Source organism: Opisthocomus hoazin, chromosome 4 (genome assembly GCF_030867145.1).
Source record: "Opisthocomus hoazin isolate bOpiHoa1 chromosome 4, bOpiHoa1.hap1, whole genome shotgun sequence".
Taxonomy (NCBI): Eukaryota; Metazoa; Chordata; class Aves; order Opisthocomiformes; family Opisthocomidae; genus Opisthocomus; species Opisthocomus hoazin.
The window spans coordinates 18,342,338-18,361,710 of NC_134417.1; the positions used below are offsets into that span (position 1 = coordinate 18,342,338).

The 19,373-nt window shown below is 65.0% G+C and overlaps 3 protein-coding genes across 3 annotated transcripts; all 3 read left to right on the plus strand.

The window, feature by feature from the left end:
- Window positions 1-155: 155 nt before the first annotated feature.
- PRSS56 (serine protease 56) lies at window positions 156-6,512 on the plus strand. Its single transcript, XM_075417356.1, has 17 exons — window positions 156-177; window positions 758-919; window positions 1,564-1,775; window positions 2,238-2,271; window positions 2,616-2,805; window positions 2,909-3,017; window positions 3,103-3,262; window positions 3,421-3,563; window positions 3,718-3,877; window positions 3,988-4,176; window positions 4,276-4,437; window positions 4,580-4,643; window positions 4,916-5,078; window positions 5,484-5,631; window positions 5,763-5,849; window positions 6,114-6,220; window positions 6,339-6,512. The coding sequence occupies exons 1-17, from the start codon at window positions 156-158 to the stop codon at window positions 6,510-6,512; spliced, it is 2,286 nt and encodes a 761-aa protein (XP_075273471.1).
- Window positions 6,513-8,024: 1,512 nt separating this feature from the next.
- On the plus strand, window positions 8,025-12,191 carry CHRND (cholinergic receptor nicotinic delta subunit). Its single transcript, XM_009931227.2, has 12 exons — window positions 8,025-8,147; window positions 8,853-8,998; window positions 9,190-9,234; window positions 9,335-9,444; window positions 9,560-9,715; window positions 9,944-10,059; window positions 10,309-10,509; window positions 10,837-10,948; window positions 11,070-11,184; window positions 11,427-11,628; window positions 11,736-11,848; window positions 11,934-12,191. The coding sequence occupies exons 1-12, from the start codon at window positions 8,096-8,098 to the stop codon at window positions 12,114-12,116; spliced, it is 1,551 nt and encodes a 516-aa protein (XP_009929529.2). The 5' UTR covers window positions 8,025-8,095; the 3' UTR covers window positions 12,117-12,191.
- An 831-nt stretch (window positions 12,192-13,022) lies between these two features.
- On the plus strand, window positions 13,023-17,818 carry CHRNG (cholinergic receptor nicotinic gamma subunit). Its single transcript, XM_075418174.1, is given in 13 exon segments — window positions 13,023-13,070; window positions 13,073-13,256; window positions 13,661-13,800; window positions 13,913-13,957; window positions 14,170-14,279; window positions 14,373-14,528; window positions 14,774-14,871; window positions 15,670-15,873; window positions 16,154-16,268; window positions 16,514-16,628; window positions 16,966-17,170; window positions 17,272-17,405; window positions 17,487-17,818. Coding segments are annotated over 13 exon segments (1,722 nt in total). The 3' UTR covers window positions 17,655-17,818.
- Window positions 17,819-19,373: the final 1,555 nt, after the last annotated feature.

Sequence of the window (19,373 nt, forward strand, 5' to 3'; positions counted from 1 at the left end):
CCCCCCTCCTGCCCCCCTCTGCCTGCCCGGGGATGGAGCGAGGAGGGAAGAGGATGTGGGCTGCCCTCCTCGGGGTCCGCCTGGTCCCCCCCGTGCTGCTGCTGCCGCTGCTGCAGCTGGCGGGGGGGGCCCCCCTGGGCCGGGGGCTGTACCCCATGCCGGCCAGCGTCCTGCGAGGTCAGTGGGGCACCGGGATGTGGGGGCATCTTTGCGGGAGAGTCTGGCTGCGGACGGGGAGGGCTGTAGGAGCTCCTGGGTTCCCTCTCAGGAAGGGGGCGAAGCGCAAGCAGGGTGTCTGGGGGTCCCTGGCAAAGCCCCCCATGCACCCGCTGCCTGGACTGGGCGACAAAGGCCACCCGTGGGGACAGCGGGGTTGTGGGGAGCAGCGGTGCGTGGGACTGCAGACACACGGGCACGCACGGGGACGCGCAGACACGGGCACTGCATGGGCACACCTGCACAGGCTCACGCCCCCAATCCGTGCCCGCATTCACACACGTGCGTTCGCAGGGTCTTCGCGTACAGCAGGCACACACACGTGTGTCCCATGTCCCCACGTGCCAACCCCACCAGGGAGGTGACAGTCATGCTTGTCACCCTAGGCAATGCCAACGGGTGACAGCTAGCGCCCCGCCTGACTCCCACCGTGGAAATATTGGGCCGTGGGCACCGGGTGGGCTGCGGACACCCCGTGGGCGTGGTGGGAGGGCGGTGGTGGGGGCACCGGGGGTCTGAGCGCTGTGTGTGTGCCTGGCAGCGCTGTCAAGCCGGGGGACACTGGTGCTGGAGGCGGCACTGAGGAGCGCGCTGCTGGCGTTGGAGCGGGCGCTGGCCGAGCAGCAGCAGCAGCGGGGCGCCTGTGGGCTCTGTGCCCCCTGCCTCTTCCCCCCCTGTGCCAACCTCACCCGCCGCTGCCCACGTGAGTCATGGTCCCATGGCCCCCGCGGCCCCATCCCCAGGAGACTCTGCCCAAACACTGACCAGGGTCCCTGTCCAAACGCTGCCCGGGATCCCTGTCCAAATACCGCCCCAAGTCCAGGAGACCCTACCCAAATATGGATCCGTACCTGGAGACCCTACCCAAGTGTTGCTTTGGGTCACCACCAAAGCACCACCCCATCCCCTAGTAACCCTACTGAAATGACACCCCAAGGCCCTACCCAAACTGTGCCCCCTCCCCTGTAGGCTTTACCCCACAGGCTTTACCAAAGCGGCACCCTGACTCCCGAATCATATCCCTAACTGCTGGAGACCCTACCAAAACACTACCCAGAGACCCTACCAAAACACCACCCGGAGACCCTACCCCAGCAGTTCCCGATCCGCTCTAGGTCCTGCCTGAACATCACCTGCAGCACTACCAAAAAAATCACCCAACCCTTTGTCTCCTTCCCCGAGATCCCCCCCCCAAGACCCCAGCACCCAGGAGACCCTACCAAAACATGCCAACACCGCAGCCCCATCATGCCCCTCTCCTACCCGCCCAAAGCAGATCCTAGGGTGGCCGGGGCAGAGGTGGGCAGGGAGGACGTTGGGATGCCCACAGCCCTGCCCTCCTTGCAGCGCCAGCCGTGCCCCCCGCCGTGCCCCCCAGCTGCCAGGTCCTGCTGGATGCCCAGGCGCTGCCCGACCCGCCCCAGCGCAACTGGGCGCTGAGCCAGGCCTGTGCCCCCTACCAGCGCCTGTGCCCACCCGGGGGGGCCCAGCACGCCTGCACCCTGCTCAGCACCCGGCTCTGCCGCCGCCGCCTCCAGGAGTGCCGTGAGTGGGCACCCGCACTGCCCCGGCCCCCCCCGGGGAGGAGAGACCCGGCCATAACAAATGGGGCATCCCCAGGGGGACACGTGGGATTGCCTGGAGGGGTTACGGGGCATTGGGGGTGCTGGGGTGGGGAGAGCGGGGAGGTGGGGGTACGGTACGGCGATGGGGGATCTCTGGTGGGGGGGACATTGGGGGGGGATGGAGGGATCTGGGGTGAGAGGTGGAGATTTGGGGGATGGAGGCACTGGGAGTGATGAGCGGATTGGGGGGGACGGGGTGTTGAGGGGGGATGGAGAATCGGGGTGAGAGCAGGGAGTGTGGGGCAAGGGGAGGTGACAGAGAGACTGGGGACACCGAGGCGTCGGGAGTGACAAGGACACCTGGGGTGGGACAGGGGTGCTTGTTCAGTGTGGTGGGGTTCAGGGGGGCACTGAGGGGAGGTTCCCCACATGCCATGACAGCCTGTCCCCACAGAGATGGCAGACGCACCAGCAGAGGCGGCGATGCCAGGTGAGCCGGGGCAGCCCCGCAGTGCCCCCCAGCCCCCCCCCCACTGGCGGGCCCTCCCAGCCCCCGGCAGCCCGCTGGGCTGGGGGGCAGAGGTTAGCGTCGGCAGCTGCCGGGCTGCGGGGTGCCCCCCGCCCGCCGCCCGCTCGCCTCCGTGAGCACAATGAAGCTTGACAGCTGGCCCGGTGCAGCTTGACCCCCCCGGGGGGCTGCCTGCCACCCCCTCCACCCACCATGGCCATCCCGTACCGCCGTGCCCGGCCACCCTGTGCCCACCCGGGAGATGGGGTGTCCCGGCAGCGGGTCTGCGGGACCCCCACCCCTCTCACCCCAGCTTTGTCCCCCAGGGAGCTGCGGGCATCGTGGGGGCCCCCAGACCAATGCCACGGCCCTCCGAGGACGGATCATGGGTGGCAGCGTGGCCCTGCGGGGGGCTTGGCCCTGGCTGGTGTCAGTGCGGCTCCACGGGGAGCTGATGTGCGGAGGGGTGCTGGTGGGGCACTCCTGGGTCCTCACCGCAGCCCACTGCTTTGCTGGGTACGGTGGGAGGCATGGGAACATAGGGATGATGTCCCTGCAAAAGGGGGGTGTGGGGTGGCACCTCTGTCACCCTTGTAACTAGCTGCCCCCACGTCACTAGGAACCAGAATGAGCTGGCGTGGACGGTGGTGGTGGGCGACCACGAGCTGGGCAAGCCGGACGCGGGTGAGCGGGCAGTGCCCATCCGGCGTATCCTGCCTCACCCCAAGGTTGGTGGAGGTGGGCACCCCCCTGACCTCCCTGTGCATGTCCCATGGCCCCCGCCTACTGATCCCCCACCCGGTCTCCTTCCAGTTTAACCCCAAGACGTTTCACGGGGACCTGGCGCTGCTGGAGCTGGCGGTGCCGCTGGCCTTGTCGCCCACCGTCAGCCCCGTGTGCCTTCCCGGTGGCCCTGCGGAGCCCAGCCCTGGCACCGCCTGCTACATCGCCGGCTGGGGATCCCTCTACGAAGGTGGGTGCCACCCTGACACCCGTGGGGTCTGGGGGTTCCCCTCTTGGTGCCCTCTCCGGTGCCCAGTGCCGATGCACTGAGCCAGGTCAGGGGGGTGCAAAAGAGAGGGGGGAGTGCCCAGGCATGGGGGACCCTGTAATGGGTGCCTTGCCCGGCAGAGGGGCCGTCAGCCGACGTGGTGATGGAGGCACGAGTGCCCCTGCTCAGCCAGGAGACGTGCCGGGGTGCCCTGGGCAGGGACGTGCTCACCAGTGCCATGTTCTGTGCCGGGTACTTGTCCGGGGGTGTTGACTCCTGCCAGGTAACGCCCGGGGCTGGGGGTTCCGCCAGCCCCCTAACTTAAAGCCCCCTCCTGGCACGTAGCGCTGAGCACGTGCTGCAGCCTGGCACAGCCCAGCAGCGCGGTGGGGTTCCCGACCCAGACCAAAGCACAGGCTTCCCCCCTTCATCCCCAGGGCGACTCGGGTGGCCCGCTGGCGTGCCAGGACCCCTCCTCGCGCCGATTCGTCCTCTATGGCATCACCTCGTGGGGCGACGGCTGCGGCGAGCGGGGCAAACCGGGCGTCTACACCCGCGTCGCTGCTTTCACGGACTGGCTCGGCTTCCAGATGAACCGTGAGTGCTGCCGGCTGTGCTGGGGGGCACAGAGGTGCCCAGGGTGCTGCGGGGGTTCATCACCCCGGGGAGGGGTTCAGCACCTCATGGCAGACCCGGTGCCCTCACAGCCGCCCCCGGCAGCCGGGAACCGAGCTGTTTCGACCTGCTGGCGCTGGCCCAGCTGCCCCTCGAGCAGCAGCCACCCGAGCGTGCCCGCCTTTGCGCCTTCTATGCTGGGTCCTGCCGGGACCCCCAGGGCCGGGCTGCCTGTGCCCGCCTGGCCGAGGAGACCTGCCGTGCCAGAACGAGACGATGCGGTGAGTCGTGCCAGGGCAAGGGTATTGGGAGGGACCCTGTTTCTGGCAGCGTGGGGCCGGTGTGGTGCCAGGGCTATGGCTCTGCTGCTGCGCCCGCAGAGCTGCACTCCTACGCCCAGACCTTGGTGGATCTCCTGCGCCGGGCTGGGGACTTCATCCGAAATCAGTTTGACTTCTCCTTCCTCACCCGTGCCCTGCCCCAGCTCCTGGGCAAGATCTACGGGCAACTCTTCCCACCCCGCGTCCGCAGGGATGCCCCAGGTACCCTCCCGTGCTGGGCCAGCCGGTGCCCACTGGGGATCCCATCGGTCCCCCCTATGCCGGTGGCACCAGCAGCCTGCCCTGGCATCCCCATGGGGCTCCCCTATCCTTTGTCCCTCCTGTCCTCGTCTTGTCCCCACAGACCCAGCTGTGGCAGGGGGCCAGCCCAGCCCCACAGCAGAGCGACCCCGGAGACCCCCCTCCAGGTGAGGCGTGGTGGGACAAGGGAGGGGCTGAAGGATTTGGGGAGGTGGGCAAGGTGTCTGTGGGCGCTGACAGGGTGTTTTGGGGACAGTGTAAATTAGGGGGGTCTTGCTCTTCCTGCAACCAGGGCACACCCAGAGGGAGGTGGGCACGGCCACCCGGGGTGCCCAGGGCCAGCCAGGTCCCACTGGGGATGCTCAGGGTTGGGGGTGGCACTGCCAAGGGGATGGGTGCCACCGGGCGCCTGCCTGAGCTCGCCCCGCTGTGCTTGCAGGCAGGGGGCTGGGGGGCTGCCCCCCTTCGCAGAGCTCTTCGGGGCTGTGGGACCCCGGCTGCAGGACTGGGCGGAGGCGCTGAGGGCCATGGCAGGGGGCAGCCCCCCAGCACCCTCCCCCGACAGGGCACAGCCTCTCGGGGAGATGTGGCTCTTCTTGCAGGTATGTGGGGAGGGATGGCCTGGAGGGATCCCCTGCCCCTCTGGTGTCAGTGCCACCAGGGACCAAAGCCCAGCGGTTCCCCCATATCCTCTCCTGACATCCCTTGGGCCCATCATCCCCTGTGCGGCCACAGAGGTGGCATCTCCCACTCTGCCACCACAGAGGGGGCATCTCATCCTCCCCAGCTGAAACCAGTGCTCCCATTCCAGCTAGTGCAGGGCCAGCTACGGGTCCGACCCTGCAGCTTGGGATCTGACCCAACACAGCCATAAAGACGTCGCGTGTCCTCAATGCCCTGTCTGACACTAGCCCAGCCATCCCCTGCGCTCTGCCACCACACATCTGGCCATGTCCGCAGTGCCTCGTGGGTGCCCCACCACTCACCCTGTCCCCCCTTTGCTACAGCAGGGCGAGGAGGTGGTGGAGGAGCTGGTGGGACAGGGACAAGCCTTCCTCGCCCAGCTGCGGGCAGAGCTGGAGCTTGGCACCCCTCTTGAAGCCACAGAGTCGCAGTGGGCACCCAGAGAGCTGGCAGGGACCCCCGTGCTGAGCCGTGAGCACCGGGAGCTGGGAGGGCTGGGAGAGATGGGACAGTGGGGTGTCCGTCTGCTGGCCGGCTCTGTGCCCGGGCAGTGCCCAGCGGCCATGTCCCCACTGGGGTTCTCACACGTCTCTTGGTGGAAGGGTCCACACAGAGAGCGAAACGTGAGCTGGTGCCCACGGAGCTCCCGGGGGTGGAGGAGGAAGAGGAGGAGGCAGATGCAGGCAGAGGTAAGCGCCTCGCAGCCCCCGGCCACTGAGGGATGCCACATGCCACCATGGGGACAGTGGCAAGCCCAGCCTCAGCTTTGCACACCGGTCCCAGAGCTGAGTGTCGTCGCTCAGACCCTTCTCCACAGGGCCCCTCTGCCCCTGCTTGCCTGGCGTCCCCGGAGCATGGGTGCTTCTCCCTGGGGTGGGCGGCAGCGTGGTGTCCCCGTGGTTCATCCCTGTGTCCCCCATCCATCTCTCTCCCACCCTTCCTTGGGGCTCCAGCCTGCCCTGGCCTCAACGAGTCGGTGGTGCGGGTGGGTGCCGTGTGGGAGCTGTACTCCTGGGTGCTGCGGGTGCCCGAGACGGACCTGGCCATGACCTTTCAGGAGGTGAGTGCCCCATCCAGCCACTCCAAGCCCCCTGCCCTGGCAGCTGCCCCCCAGCCCATCACCATCCCGCCGTGCCCCTGGCTCCCCCAGGACTCACGGTGTTGTCGTCTCCCTGCAGATCCTGGTGGACTTGGGCTCCAAAAACGCCAAGGGGCTGTACCGGGCGCAGGTGCGGGCCACAGTGGGGGGCCGCCCCACGGCCTTCGCTGGCCTGGTGGGGCTGGAGAGCGACTCGCTGGCCCGCAGCATGCCCGGCCTCGTCGCTCTGGCACTCGAGGCGCTGAAAAGCTAATGGTGCCCCAGGACACTGCGCCAGCATGGGGACGGGGGGGGGGGATGGGGGGGTGGGGGGGGGTGGTGGGGGGGGTGTCTCTCATGTCCTTTAAACACGGCTCACTCCCCGGCTCAGGATCTTCCACCCTTTCGTCCCCCATCGTGCCTCAGTTTCCCTCTTCCCACCACCACTGCCTGTCCTCCCCAGGGCAGTGGGGCACTGGGGGGGCACCTGGAGCTCCTCAGCCAGGGATCATGCCCCTCCTCTCCCCTGGGACCCCCACCTCACAAGCCCACCCCCACAGCATTTTCCCCAGAGGCACCTGGGCTGTTATTTATTTGTACAGAAAAAGGTTTATTTTTCAATAAAGAAGGGCTCTATTTTCCAGTAGCCGGCGAGTTTGAAGCGAGTGCTGTGCTGTGTGGTGCCAGCGAGGTGGGAGCTGGTGGGGGGACTTTCCGTGGGAGATACGGCATCCCATCACATCCCCCTTCACAGAATCACAGAATGTTCGGGGTTGGAAGGGACCTCTGTGGGTCACCCAGTCCAACCCCCCTGCTGAAGCAGGGTCACCCAGAGCAGGCTGCACAGGACCTTGTCCAGGCGGGTCTTGAATATCTCCAGAGAAGGAGACTCCACAGCCTCCCTGGGCAGCCTGTTCCAGGGCTCCGTCACCCTCAGAGGGAAGAAGTTCTTCCTCATCTTCAGACGGAACTTCCTGTGCTTCAGTTTGTGCCCGTTGCCCCTTGTCCTGTCGCTGGGCACCACTGAAAAGAGTTTGGCCCCGTCCTCCTGACACCCACCCTTAAGACATTTATAAGCATTTCTAAGGTCCCCTCTCAGCCTTCTCTTCTTCAGGCTGAACAAGCCCAGCTCCCTCAGCCTTTCTTCATAGGAGAGATGCTCCAGTCCCCTCACCATCCTCGTAGCCCTCCGCTGGACTCTCTCCAGTAGCTCTTCGTCTTTCTTGAACTGGGGAGCGCAAAACTGGACACAGAACTGGTCACAGAACTCCTTTCCCATCCTCCGGTGCCTCAAAACGATGCCCCCCAGCCTCGGTTCCTGCCCCTGGCATCAGTGCTGTGCCCAGCTTGGCAACACCCCCCCAGCCCCCCCGGGCACCCCCTCCTGCCCACCGCAGCACCCACAGCACATCAGCGCTGCCCACCCTTGGTGCCAGCCCCGCCGGGGACCCACAGGAAACCTCCTGCCAGCGCAGGGGCTGAGCATCCCCCGGGCCAGCGGCCAGTGCCGGGGAGCTGCCACCCCCGTGCTCGGGCATCGGTGGGTACCAACCCCTCCCTCTCGTGGGGAACCGGACATCGGCAACGCCCGTGCCAGGGTGCCCAGACGCGGGGTGATGGGCTGACACCCGCGGGGCCGGCGAGGCCATCTGCGCCTGCCCGTCTCCCCTGTTCCGGGCGCGGGGGTGCTGGAAGAGGGGGGTCGGTCAGAGCGGGTATCCGGTGCCGGCACCCTTCCCCCTCGGCACCTGGCACCATCCATCTCCTGCTCCGGCCGGCAGCCGGACATCCGCTCGGCCAGGCCAGGCGGGGAGGGAGCCAGGGCCTGGCACGGCACGAGGGCACCGTGGGCGCTGCATGGGGGACCTGCCGGGGCAGCTGGCCCTGCTCGGGGCGCTGGTGCTGTCAGGTGAGCGGGGCCTTGGGGTCTTGGGCACGGGGTTGCCCCATTGGTGGGGGTCTCTGGGTCCCCTTGATGTGCTCGGTGGGGGGTGATGGTGGCAGGGTCCAAGCTGGGCACCCAAGGCTGCATTTTGGGTATTGCCTAGCAGAATCCCCTCGCTGCACATCCGCTGCGCTTCTGTGCTGGCTGTGCCACCAGGAGCCGTGTCCCTGCCTGGGCTCTGTGTGTGTCCGTCTGTCTGTGCACAGTGTCACTGTGTCTGCGTGTCCCTGTTGTGTGCCTGTCTGCGTGCACAGTGACACAGCGTCTACGGCCACGTGCCCCTGCACATACTGGGTCCGTCTCCATCTATGTACGGGGTCCATGTCCGCGTGTGCCTCTGTGTCCGCATCCACCTACGTGCACAGTGCCACCATGCCTGTACTCCAGTGTCTCGTCTCTGTGCGTCCCTGCGTGTGCTCGGTCTGTATCCTTGTGTCCCTCTGCGTCCATGCTCATCTCCTTGTCCCATGCCCGTGTGCCCCTGCACGTCTGTCCTTCCTGCATGTCCCGTGTCTGTGCCCCCGTGCAGCACAAGTATGTGGTACCCTGGGCTGCTCCTGTCCCCTCCATCCTTACACCACCCCGCCTCGCCTCGCATCCCTGCGGGGTGGCACTGGGCCCAGCAACCCCCCCATTCCCACCCCAGTCTGCCTGACCCCACATCCCCAGGCGGGCTCTGCGTGAACCAGGAGGAGCGGCTCATACACCACCTCTTCGAGGAGAGGGACTACGACAAGGAGGTGCGCCCCGTTGTCTCCATCGACCAGGTCGTCGACGTCTACCTGGCCCTCACTCTGTCCAACCTCATCTCACTGGTGAGCCCCAGCCAGCAGTGCCTGCTGCGGGGTGCCCCTGAGCCATGTGTCCCCCCCAGGGCTGGCTGGGTGGGGGGGGCTCTGAGGCCACTGCCCCAAACCCTGGCTGGTGAGGGTTGGAGGTCCTGGGCTTGGGGGGATGGCTGCTGGGAACGGCCTTGGCATCTCACTGCCCTGTGCTGTCATTGCAGAAAGAGGTGGACGAGACGCTCACCACCAACGTATGGCTCGAGCACGTGAGTAGGGACAGGCATCACGGCATCAGTTGTGCCCTAAGGCACAGGCAACGGGGTGGCCCAGAGTTGTGAGGGGGTGACCCGGGGATCCCCCCTCCAGGGCTGGACCGATTACCGCCTGCAGTGGAACAAGTCCGATTTTGGGGACATTGAGGTGCTCCGCCTGCCGCCGGACATGCTGTGGCTGCCTGAGATAGTCCTGGAAAACAAGTGAGCTGTGCCTCAGTTTCCCTCCCCAAACCCCCTGAGCTGTGCCTGGTGCTTGCCCAGGGCTCGCTCGGCCCCTCACCAGCCCCGCCATCACCTTGGCTCTCTCCTGGTGCAGCAACGATGGGCTCTTCGAGATCGCCTACTACTGCAACGTCCTTGTCTACAACACAGGCTACGTCTACTGGCTGCCGCCCGCCATCTTCCGCAGCACCTGTCCCATCAACGTCGACTTCTTCCCCTTCGACTGGCAGAACTGCACCCTCAAATTCAGGTGTGGGGGGCTGGCTGGGGCAGGGCAGGGCAGGGGCGGGCACCAAGGTGGGGATCCCAGCCCCCCGCAGTGCCCGCTGCTGCCAGGACCTTCCCTTGCTGTCGGGGTGTAGCAAGCTGGGGGTTTGCAGGTGACTCGGTGGCCCAACTCCATCGTGCTGGAGGTCAGGGCAGGTGGGTGGTGGGTACCAAGCTGCAGGCACAGCCCCTCACCCCCTGTCCCTCCCAGCTCACTGGCATACAGTGCCCTGGAGATCAACATGCACCTGAAGACAGATAGCGACCCAGAGACCGGCAAGGATTACCCGGTGGAGTGGATCATCATCGACCCTGAAGGCTTCACGGGTAATGCTTGTTCTCTCTGGCATGCCCTGTGGCAGCGGGGCACCCTGTATGGGACTCAGGGTACCCTGGCATTGGAGCACTCTGCCATGGAGACACCCAAGTACTTGGGGATTTGGCACCCTGGCACCCATCCCACCAGGCCTGGAGCTACCCAGATCCAGGACAGGGAGACCAGGTGCTGGTGGGGCTGGTGAGGATGGGCATGGTGGGAGCCCCCCATGCCATGCCTTGTGCCTTGTGCCCTGGCAGAGAACGGTGAATGGGAAATCATCCACCGCCCGGCCCGCAAGAACATCCACCCTGACAACCCCCCTGAGAGCAGTGAGCACCAGGACATCACCTTCCACCTCATCATCAAGCGCAAGCCGCTCTTCTATGTCATCAACATCGTCACACCCTGCATCCTCATTGCCTTCATGGCCATCCTTGTCTTCTACCTGCCCGCTGACAGTGAGTGAGCCCCATGGCACCAGTGCCAGGCATGGGGGTCACCCCATGGGGCACCTCCATGTCCTGGGACATGGGGACACCCCAATGCTCAGCACAGGGACATCCTGGTACTGAGACATTCCTGTGCAGGACACCATCATCCCAGCCAGGCAGCCTGGCTGGGGCACACTCAGGCACAGGATACCCCACATGTGACCCTGGGGTACCTCAATAACAGAAAACCTTATACGGGGCATTGTATGGTGGGACACTGGAAAGGAAATCCCGGCACTGGGGGCACTGGAAGGGGGACCTGTGGCAAGGTTTGCCCTGAGCTCACCTCTCCAGGTGGTGAGAAGATGACGCTGGTGATCTCGGTGCTCCTGGCCCAGTCTGTCTTCCTCCTGCTCATCTCCCAGCGCCTGCCTGCCACCTCCCACGCCATCCCCCTCATCGGCAAGTGAGTCCTGGGTGCCACTGGGCACAGGAGGGATATCGTGGGGTCCCTGGGGTGCAGAGGGAAGTTCTGCCTGTGCCCAGTCCCTGTGGCAATGCCAGCCGCAGGTCTGTGCCCCCCACAGGTACCTGCTTTTCATCATGCTGCTCGTGACGGCTGTGGTGATCATCTGCGTCATGGTCCTCAACTTCCACTTCCGCACCCCCAGCACCCACATCATGTCTGACTGGGTCAAAGAGGTGAGCGCGGGGGTGCTGGGGATGCGGAAATGGAAGTTGAGGATGGCTGACCTGGTGGGTGCAGGGGTGGCACCGTGCCCCACGGAGAGCACGGGACAGCGCAGACCCGGCATTGCATTGGAGCATCCCATCTGTGCTGCCCTAAGGAGCTGCACACCCGGCTTGGGGGCAGAAGGTGGGGACAAGGCAGCATTGCACCAAGGGAGCAGCCGAGGGACCTGACACCACCTCTTGTGTCCCAGGTCTTCCTGGAGAAACTGCCACGCCTGCTGGGCATGCTGCAGCCGGCCGAGAGCCCGGCGGGCGCCCCGTGCATCCGGCGCTGCAGCTCGGCTGGCTACATCGCCAAGGCGGAGGAGTACTTCAGCGTCAAGTCCCGCAGCGAGCTAATGTTCGAGAAGCAGTCAGAGCGGCATGGGCTGGCCAGCCGCGTCACCCCCGCCCGTGAGCCTTGGTCCCTCCATGGGGACACGGGCAAGAGTGGTGGAGCAGGGGTCTTCGGGGGTGGCAGCCCTTCGGAGCCCGTCTCACTACCCCCTCCTCGCCCCCAGGTTTGGCGCTCGTGAACACAGGTGAGGAACAGCTCTACGAGCACATAAAACCCATCGTTGACAATGCCAACTTCATCGTCCAGCACATGCGGGAGAAAAACAGCTACAATGAGGTGGGGGCCATGGACGTAGGAGGGCAGAGGGGGCTCCCTATGCCCGCTGTGCCCCCCACTGCCTGGGTCCCGGCTTCTTCCCCAGGAGAAGGACAACTGGAACCGTGTGGCTCAGACCCTGGACCGCCTCTGCCTCTTCCTCATCACCCCCACGCTGGTGGTGGGAACCCTCTGGATCTTCCTCATGGGCATCTACAACCATCCTCCGCCGCTGCCCTTCGCCGGAGACCCCTACGACTACCGGGAGGAGAATAAGCGCTTCATCTAGGGTCTGGGGGTGGGGTCCATGTGCCAGCCCCCCGTTCTTCCCTGCTCACCCACCTTGGCTTGGGAAAATAAAGCTGGGTGCTTTTCACCACGGGGTGCTGAGCTGGTGGCTGCTCTCGGTGTCCCCCCTGGGCACGGTGCCTAACCTGAGTGCTGCATGTGTGCCAGGGAGGGTGATGCCCACCCATGGAACGGGGTCTCTTGGGTGTCCTGAGCATGGTGGTCCTCAGCTGTGGCTGGAAGGGGCATTTTCCAGGAGGGATGTGGTGGTACCAGCCCTGCCACCCCCACTGGGCTGGGCATGCGGGACAGGATGGACTGGGGAAGGGGATGGACCCCCCAGCATGGCACCATCCCCTGTGGATCCACGGCAGTGGGAAGAGACGCCATCAGTGCCCACATCACCCCCCCTGTCCTCATGACTCCCCCAGCCAGACCCACGAGTGACACCCCCCCCACCCCGGCACACCCCATGCTGCAGCGCGAGGCAGGGGGCTGAGGGGTTGTCTCCTTCCCGAGCTCCGCAGTGGGACACCGGGGCTCTGGTTTCAGGGGCCACAGCTGATGTCCCCGCACCAGTGGCCTGGGACAGCTGTCACATCCTCTCTGCTGAGCCAGGAATCTCACCCCCCCTCCCAGGTCCCCCTCCGCAGGGCCTGGCAGAATTTGGACCCCCAAGAACGGCATCGCTTCCCAGGCTGACGGGGTGGGACTTGCCTGCCCTCTCCCCATGTGGGGGGGGACAGGGCACTGCTGGGGTCCTTGCAGGGGGGCACCCCTTTTCCATAACCCATGGGTGCCTGGGTTTCCGCTGCAGGGAGATGCACCCCTCTGGAGGGGACATGGGGAAACTGAGGCACGGAGCTCATTTAGCCCCTAGACCCAATTCCACCCCCCCCGGCACAAAATGCCAGAGGAGCTTCCCAGCAAACTGGCATCACCCCGTCGGCGGGGGGGCGTGGGTGGTCACCTGTCCCTCCCCGGCCCCCGTGGCTGTTGGGAACAGCTGACGGTGGCACGGGACAGCTGTCCCGTCCCAGCGGGCGCCTGGCCCAGCACACGGCTGCGCAGAGCCCCAGCCCCTACGCCACCGCCATGCGCTGCCGCCTCGGCCTCCTCCTCGCCCTCTGTGCCCTGGCAGGTAAGGGGTGCCCGCACCGGGGGGAGGCCTGGGGGGGCACCCGGTCACCCCTCACCCTTGCCCTTGGGGGTTTGTCACCCGTGGGTGTACAGCGCCGTGCACTGTCCCACAGGGGTGTCCCCATGTTGGTGTCCTGCTGTCCCCGTGTCCTGCCCTGGAGGGGTCCCTGGGGTGAGTGGGGTGGGGGATGTGGGGGGCGTGCACACCCCCTGGCTTGTGACACTGAACACACCGTCGGGCACGCACAGCCATGTGTGCACACCCACTGTAACACAGGCGTCGGCACCCCCTCCCCACGCACACCCCGTGCCCCCCCTCCCAAACCCCCGCCAGCAGGTCCTGGGGACATCGATGGCCCTGCTGTCCCCACGCCAGGGAGCCCCCATGGCATGTGCCCTCCCCAGGTGTGGGCTGCAGGAACCAGGAGGAGAAGCTGCTCCAGGACCTCATGGTCAACTACAACCGGCACCTGCGCCCAGCCCTGCATGGGGACCAGATCATTGATGTCCACCTCAAGCTCACACTCACCAACCTCATCTCCCTGGTGAGAGACCCCCTCCAGCCCCCACGGCGGGATGGGATTTGCCCCCACACGTGGGCAGCGGGCAGAGGCGGGCAGGACGCTAAAGCCATCTCCCCACTTCCTTCCTTGCCAGAATGAGCGGGAGGAGACCCTCACCACCAACGTCTGGATCGAGATGGTGAGATCCCTTACCTCCAGGCAGGCCCCCCCCAGGCCACGTTTGCATCTCAGGGTGGCAGTCCGTGGAGGGCTGGCACCATAACCTGCACCCCCTTTTGTGGGTGCCCCCAACTGAGCCCATTTTGGGAGCAGCACGGGACAGGCAGCTCACAAGCTCCCCCGCCTTGGGGAGCACCATGACACCCCCCCCCTTTGCTCCCCTCCCGCTAGCAATGGTCCGATTATCGCCTGCGGTGGGACCCCAAGAAATACGACAACATCCAGCTGCTGCGGGTGCCCTCCACCATGGTCTGGCTGCCCGACATTGTCCTGGAGAACAAGTAGGTGACGGGGCAATGGGGGCATATCACCACACAGGGGGTAGCAGCTGTCCCCCGGGCACGGTTTGAGGCTGATCCCACTCTTTCCCCCAGCATCGACGGGACGTTCGAGATCACACTGTACACCAACGTGCTGGTGTCCCCTGATGGCAGCATCTACTGGCTGCCCCCCGCCATTTACCGCAGCGCCTGTGCCATCCATGTCACCTATTTCCCCTTCGACTGGCAGAACTGCACCATGGTCTTCCAGTGAGCACCACCCGGGCACGCGCGGGCCCCAGGGCCTTCTGGCAGGTCCTGCTGGGAGGCAAGGGACTGACATGGGATGTCCGCCTTTGCCCCAGGGCAGACAAGTGCCACCTCCTGTCCCCTGGCACCCCCTCGGTGGCAGGAGGCACCTTGGCCAAGCCAAGCACTCCAAAGCAGGGCTGGAGGTGGCTGGCGTGACCCGGCGCATGCCAGCCTTTGCCACCCCCCCCATAATCCTTCCCCAGGTCCCAGACCTACAGCGCCAACGAAATCAACCTGCTGCTGACGGTGGAGGAAGGCCAGACCGTGGAGTGGATCTTCATCGACCCCGAGGCTTTCACAGGTAACACCACAGCCGCCACCGTGGCACAAGAGCATCCCTGTGCGGGGGGCACCCCACGGACCTGGTGCTACGCCGGCAGCTGCCAGCAGCAAGGCTGCGGGGCTATTAGCAGCTCCCGCCGTTACATGGATACTTAAGTTATTAGTGGAAGCGGGAGTGTGGGAGAGATTTGTTTTTCTAACCCCCCTCCAGCTTGGGGCTCTCACTGCCTGGCAGCCGCTCCTGGAAAGCACCGCTCCTGAGAGCTTGATTGATGCTGGGAATGTGGCTGTCACGGCCAAACGATGACGTTTTCCATCACATTTTAATTGTATATTGAAGGAACAAAATGCTTTTCGGGCAGCGAGATTTATTTTTTCATTACCGGGCCGAGCTGCGATCTTGATTGGGAAAAATCTATCGCTCCCGCAGACGGCAGGGGAGAAGAGCACGCCGTCAGCCAGCGTCACACTCAGCTTCCCCCCACGGCACCCCGGGGACAGGGAGATGGGGGGACCCCAGCCTCACACATAACTCACCCTGGGAGCCCCCGAGGGGCTCGAGGTGCCCCAGCGGTGCCCAGCTGCCGCCTCCACCAGCTTTTTGGGGTATTTTGCCCAGGCACCCTGGCACGCTCCGCAGTGCTCATCTCCCTCCCCAGCGGCTCTAGCACCTTTCCCTGCACCTTGCCCATCCTGGGTGCACTGTGGGGCCCACACCGAGCACCAGCCCTCCCCTTCCCCACCCTCGGCCAGGGGGCTAGCAGCCCCGGTACCGCCGGCAGGGCAGTGGGACTCACGTGGCACCGCTGCACGGCAGAGAACGGTGAGTGGGCCATCAAGCACCGCCCCGCTCGGAAGATCATCAATTCGGACCACTTCACCCCAGATGACATCCAGTACCAGCAGGTCATCTTCTACCTCATCATCCAGCGCAAGCCGCTCTTCTACGTCATCAACATCATCGTGCCGTGCGTCCTCATCTCCGCCATGGCTGTGCTGGTCTACTTTCTGCCTGCTAAAGGTAGGCACTGGTGAGGTGCCCACGGGGGGCATGGGGACGTGCCAGCAGGGCAGCGGCAGGTGAGGAAGGGCTCTTTGTTCCCTCTGTGCTTGGGGACCAGCAGTGCCATCTCTCACCCACTCCTGTGATATCTGGGGTGTGAATTCCCAGGTGCAGCACAGTTAACGCCTCGTGGCAGCACTTGGCCAGTTCAGCTTTGGGGTAGGCGCTTTTTGCCAAAGGAGGGCAATGCCCACACCACTGCGCTGTGCCAACCTCTGCCTTCTCCCCTCCTTGGCAGCGGGTGGGCAGAAATGCACCGTCTCCATCAATGTCCTCCTGGCCCAGACCGTCTTCCTCTTCCTCATTGCCCAGAAGGTTCCCGAGACCTCCCAGGCTGTGCCTCTCATCGGGAAGTAAGTGATGTATGGGGATGGGGGTGCCAGCCCTGCTGTCACACCATGCCAGCAGGGTCTCAGGGTGCTGTGCAGTAGCCAGTGCCCCAGGACAGGACCCCAGCAGGGCTGGCACAGGGCTACCATGTGCCTGCATCCCACTGCTGGTCTCCAGGTTCCAGTCCAGGAGGGCACTGAGAAGGACCTTACGTGTCCATAACCTGTGGCTCAGCAGCCCCATGTAAGGCCTCGTGCCCCTTCCCCAGGTACCTCACCTTCCTCATGGTGGTGACAGTGGTGATTGTGGTGAATGCTGTCATCGTCCTCAACGTCTCACTGAGAACGCCCAACACTCACTCCATGTCTCAGAGAGTGCGCCAGGTACCCGCTGATGTCCCCCTACCTCTTATACATGGAGAATGGGGTGGGTATTTGGGGATCGAGGCCATGCCCCTTGCAGAGCAGGGTGGCGGGCACAACTCAATCTGAATGCAAGTCTTGGCACAAAGAGGAACTCCCCAGATGTCCCCAAGGGACTGCACTGTGCCACCAGTCCCCTCCAAGCCACTCCAAACACTGGGGAACAGCAGGTGCCAACACACCCAGCATCCTCCCTCATGGGGATGCTCCAGGAGATGCAAGGGGACTCCACTGCACCCACTGGGTGCCCTGGGAGCTGCGTGTGGGGTCAGGTCCCCATGGGTGATGCCGTGCCCAGGTATTCCTACACCTCCTTCCCCGCTACCTGGGCATGCACATGCCAGAGGAGACACCGGGGCCACCACGAGCCACCCGGAGACGCAGCTCCCTGGGGCTCATGGTGAAAGCTGACGAGTACATGCTCTGGAAAGCCCGGACTGAGCTGCTCTTCGAGAAGCAGAAGGAGAGGGACGGGCTGATGAAAACTGTGCTGGAGAAGATTGGTGAGTGCCCCCGGGGAGCTGGCACCTCCCTGCGAGGCTGGGTGATGGCCAGGTGCGCAGGCGCTCACTGGTGCCTGCTGTGCCGGCTCCGCTGCCCGCAGGACGTGGCCTGGAGAGCGGCGGTGCCCAGGACTTCTGCCAGAGCCTGGAGGAGACAGGTCCTGAGATCCGTGCCTGTGTGGACGCCTGCAACTATATTGCCAATGCCACGCGGGAGCAGAACGACTTCACCAGCGTGAGCTGGGGCCAGGGGGGAGAGGGACCCACATGGGGACAGCGGGCACAGCCCTCACCCTGCTCCCTGTGTTGTCGGCAGGAGAGCGAAGAGTGGGTCCTGGTGGGACGGGTGATCGACCGCGTCTGCTTCTTGATCATGGCCTCCCTTTTCGTGTGCGGCACCATTGGCATCTTCCTTATGGCTCACTTCAACCAGGCACCCGCCCTGCCCTTCCCCGGGGACCCCAAGCTGTACCTGCCGCCGTGATGCCCGCAGGCTCCCACCACCCTCCTGCTGCTGGGATCACCAGTGCCAGGGGCTGGGTGCCCCCAAACCAGCCTGCCCGCTGAGATCCCTGCGGGCACGGCAGCTTCTGGTGTCAAGCTGGAGGAGGACGGGGGGTGGCGGGGCTCTGCACCCCTCAGCAGTGGTGGTGATGTGGGAGGGGGGGATGTGGGGTGGCTGTGCTTGCGCTGAACGTGGAAGTAAAGCCCGCAGCAGCCTCTTGAGCCTCCGTGGCATCACTCCTGCGCACCTGCTGACGGGGTTACCCCTCTTGGACAGGCTGGATGTGCCACCTGTGCAGGCCTGCCCCAGCACCCCACAAGTGTGCTGAGAGACAAGACAAAGGTGAACTGGAGCAGAGTCGGGCATCTGGCTGGCCATGCACCAGCGCTGGCAGATTTACCCCATTGTAAATTAACAGTTTCAAGCCCAGGGCAAATGGGGCCCCTGGCATCCCCCACCATGGCAGTGGTGGTAACAGGGCAGGAATCACGGATACAGCCCCCCACTCCCAGGGCAGCAATGGAGCCACGGAAGGGATCGGGAGCAGATAATTCCTCCCTCCATTTATGCCCTGGCCATGCCTCTTGAGGGCAGCTGAACTGTTGTCCCTGCTCCCTGGCAAGCAGCTTGGGGTGGGAAGACTCTGGACCACCAGGCACCCAAACCCCCTCAGGAACGGGTGCCCCTTGGCACCCCCCCTTCTATGAGCATCACTACAGGACTCCCTCTCCCACGTGATCATCTCTGTCAAGCACAGTCCCCTTCCCCCATCCCATCGCCACCGCATCCCCCCGTGCCCCTCACTGACCTCTGAGGCCCCTGCAGCTTTGTCCCTGCTGGCAGAGGAGATGTGGGAGGTCAGCCTAGGAACGGCATGGTCTGCTCCTCCATGGTCCAGCTCACACCACCTGCGCCTGGCTCCAGGATGTGCTGTGTCTCCATCACCGTCCCAGCGCCGGCTGCCTCTGCTGCTGTTGAGGGAAAACCAGCTGGTTACTGCCCAGCACTGGCTCCTGGCACTGCCTGCTAGAGGTGAGGGCACTGCGGGCACAGATGGAGGAGGGAGGCAAACACCCAGCAGCTGAGATGTCACCTCTTCAATGCCTGCAGCCTGGTCATGGCCAGTAGCCACCCTCCAACTCTGCCCGCCTGCCCGTGCTCTCTGCAAGGTGGCTTTTCCTGCCCCATCCCTAGAAAGTGCATGATGCCCTCAGCACCGAGACCAGGCAGATCTGGTGCTCCAGGCTGGCACCTCGAAGCAGGCAGGGACGGTGCCCACTGACCTGGGCAGGGGCGCACAGAGGAGCTCGCCAAGCCCACAGTGCCCTGGCAAAGGCTGCGTCCTGCCTCCCTGTCCGCCTACCTGGGTCACCTCCCACGGGGGGGCAGCCCTGTGACCATGATCTGGGTGAGCTGACCATGTCCTGAGGCACTGTAACTCCTCCTGGGCACAGCCTTCTTGCTGCTGAGTGACGGCACTGCACAGCACTCCTGTCACCCCCAGCCACCCCACAGTGAGGTCCCCACCCCAGCACCACAGCGGCTGCAAGGACAGGCTGCCTTGGCCAGGTGTCTCCAGCCCTGTGAGAGCCAGGAGCTGCTGTCAGCTGCCCAAACCACAGCACCAGACACGTCCTCAGCCCTGGGCATTCTCCCTCCCCCAGAAGGAGCAAAAGTAATGAGCTTCGGTCTGTCTTT

Coding starts and splice junctions, on each gene's coding strand:
- CHRND (XM_009931227.2), top strand. CDS start 8,096: ATGGGGGACCTGCCGGGGCAGCTGGCCCTGCTCGGGGCGCTGGTGCTG. Junction 8,148..8,852: donor CGGGGCGCTGGTGCTGTCAG/GTGAGCGGGGCC, acceptor CCACATCCCCAG/GCGGGCTCTGCGTGAACCAG. Junction 10,510..10,836: donor CTTCTACCTGCCCGCTGACA/GTGAGTGAGCCC, acceptor TCACCTCTCCAG/GTGGTGAGAAGATGACGCTG.
- PRSS56 (XM_075417356.1), top strand. CDS start 156: ATGCCGGCCAGCGTCCTGCGAG. Junction 1,776..2,237: donor AGTGCCGTGAGTGGGCACCC/GCACTGCCCCGG, acceptor GTCCCCACAGAG/ATGGCAGACGCACCAGCAGA. Junction 6,221..6,338: donor TGGCCATGACCTTTCAGGAG/GTGAGTGCCCCA, acceptor GTCTCCCTGCAG/ATCCTGGTGGACTTGGGCTC.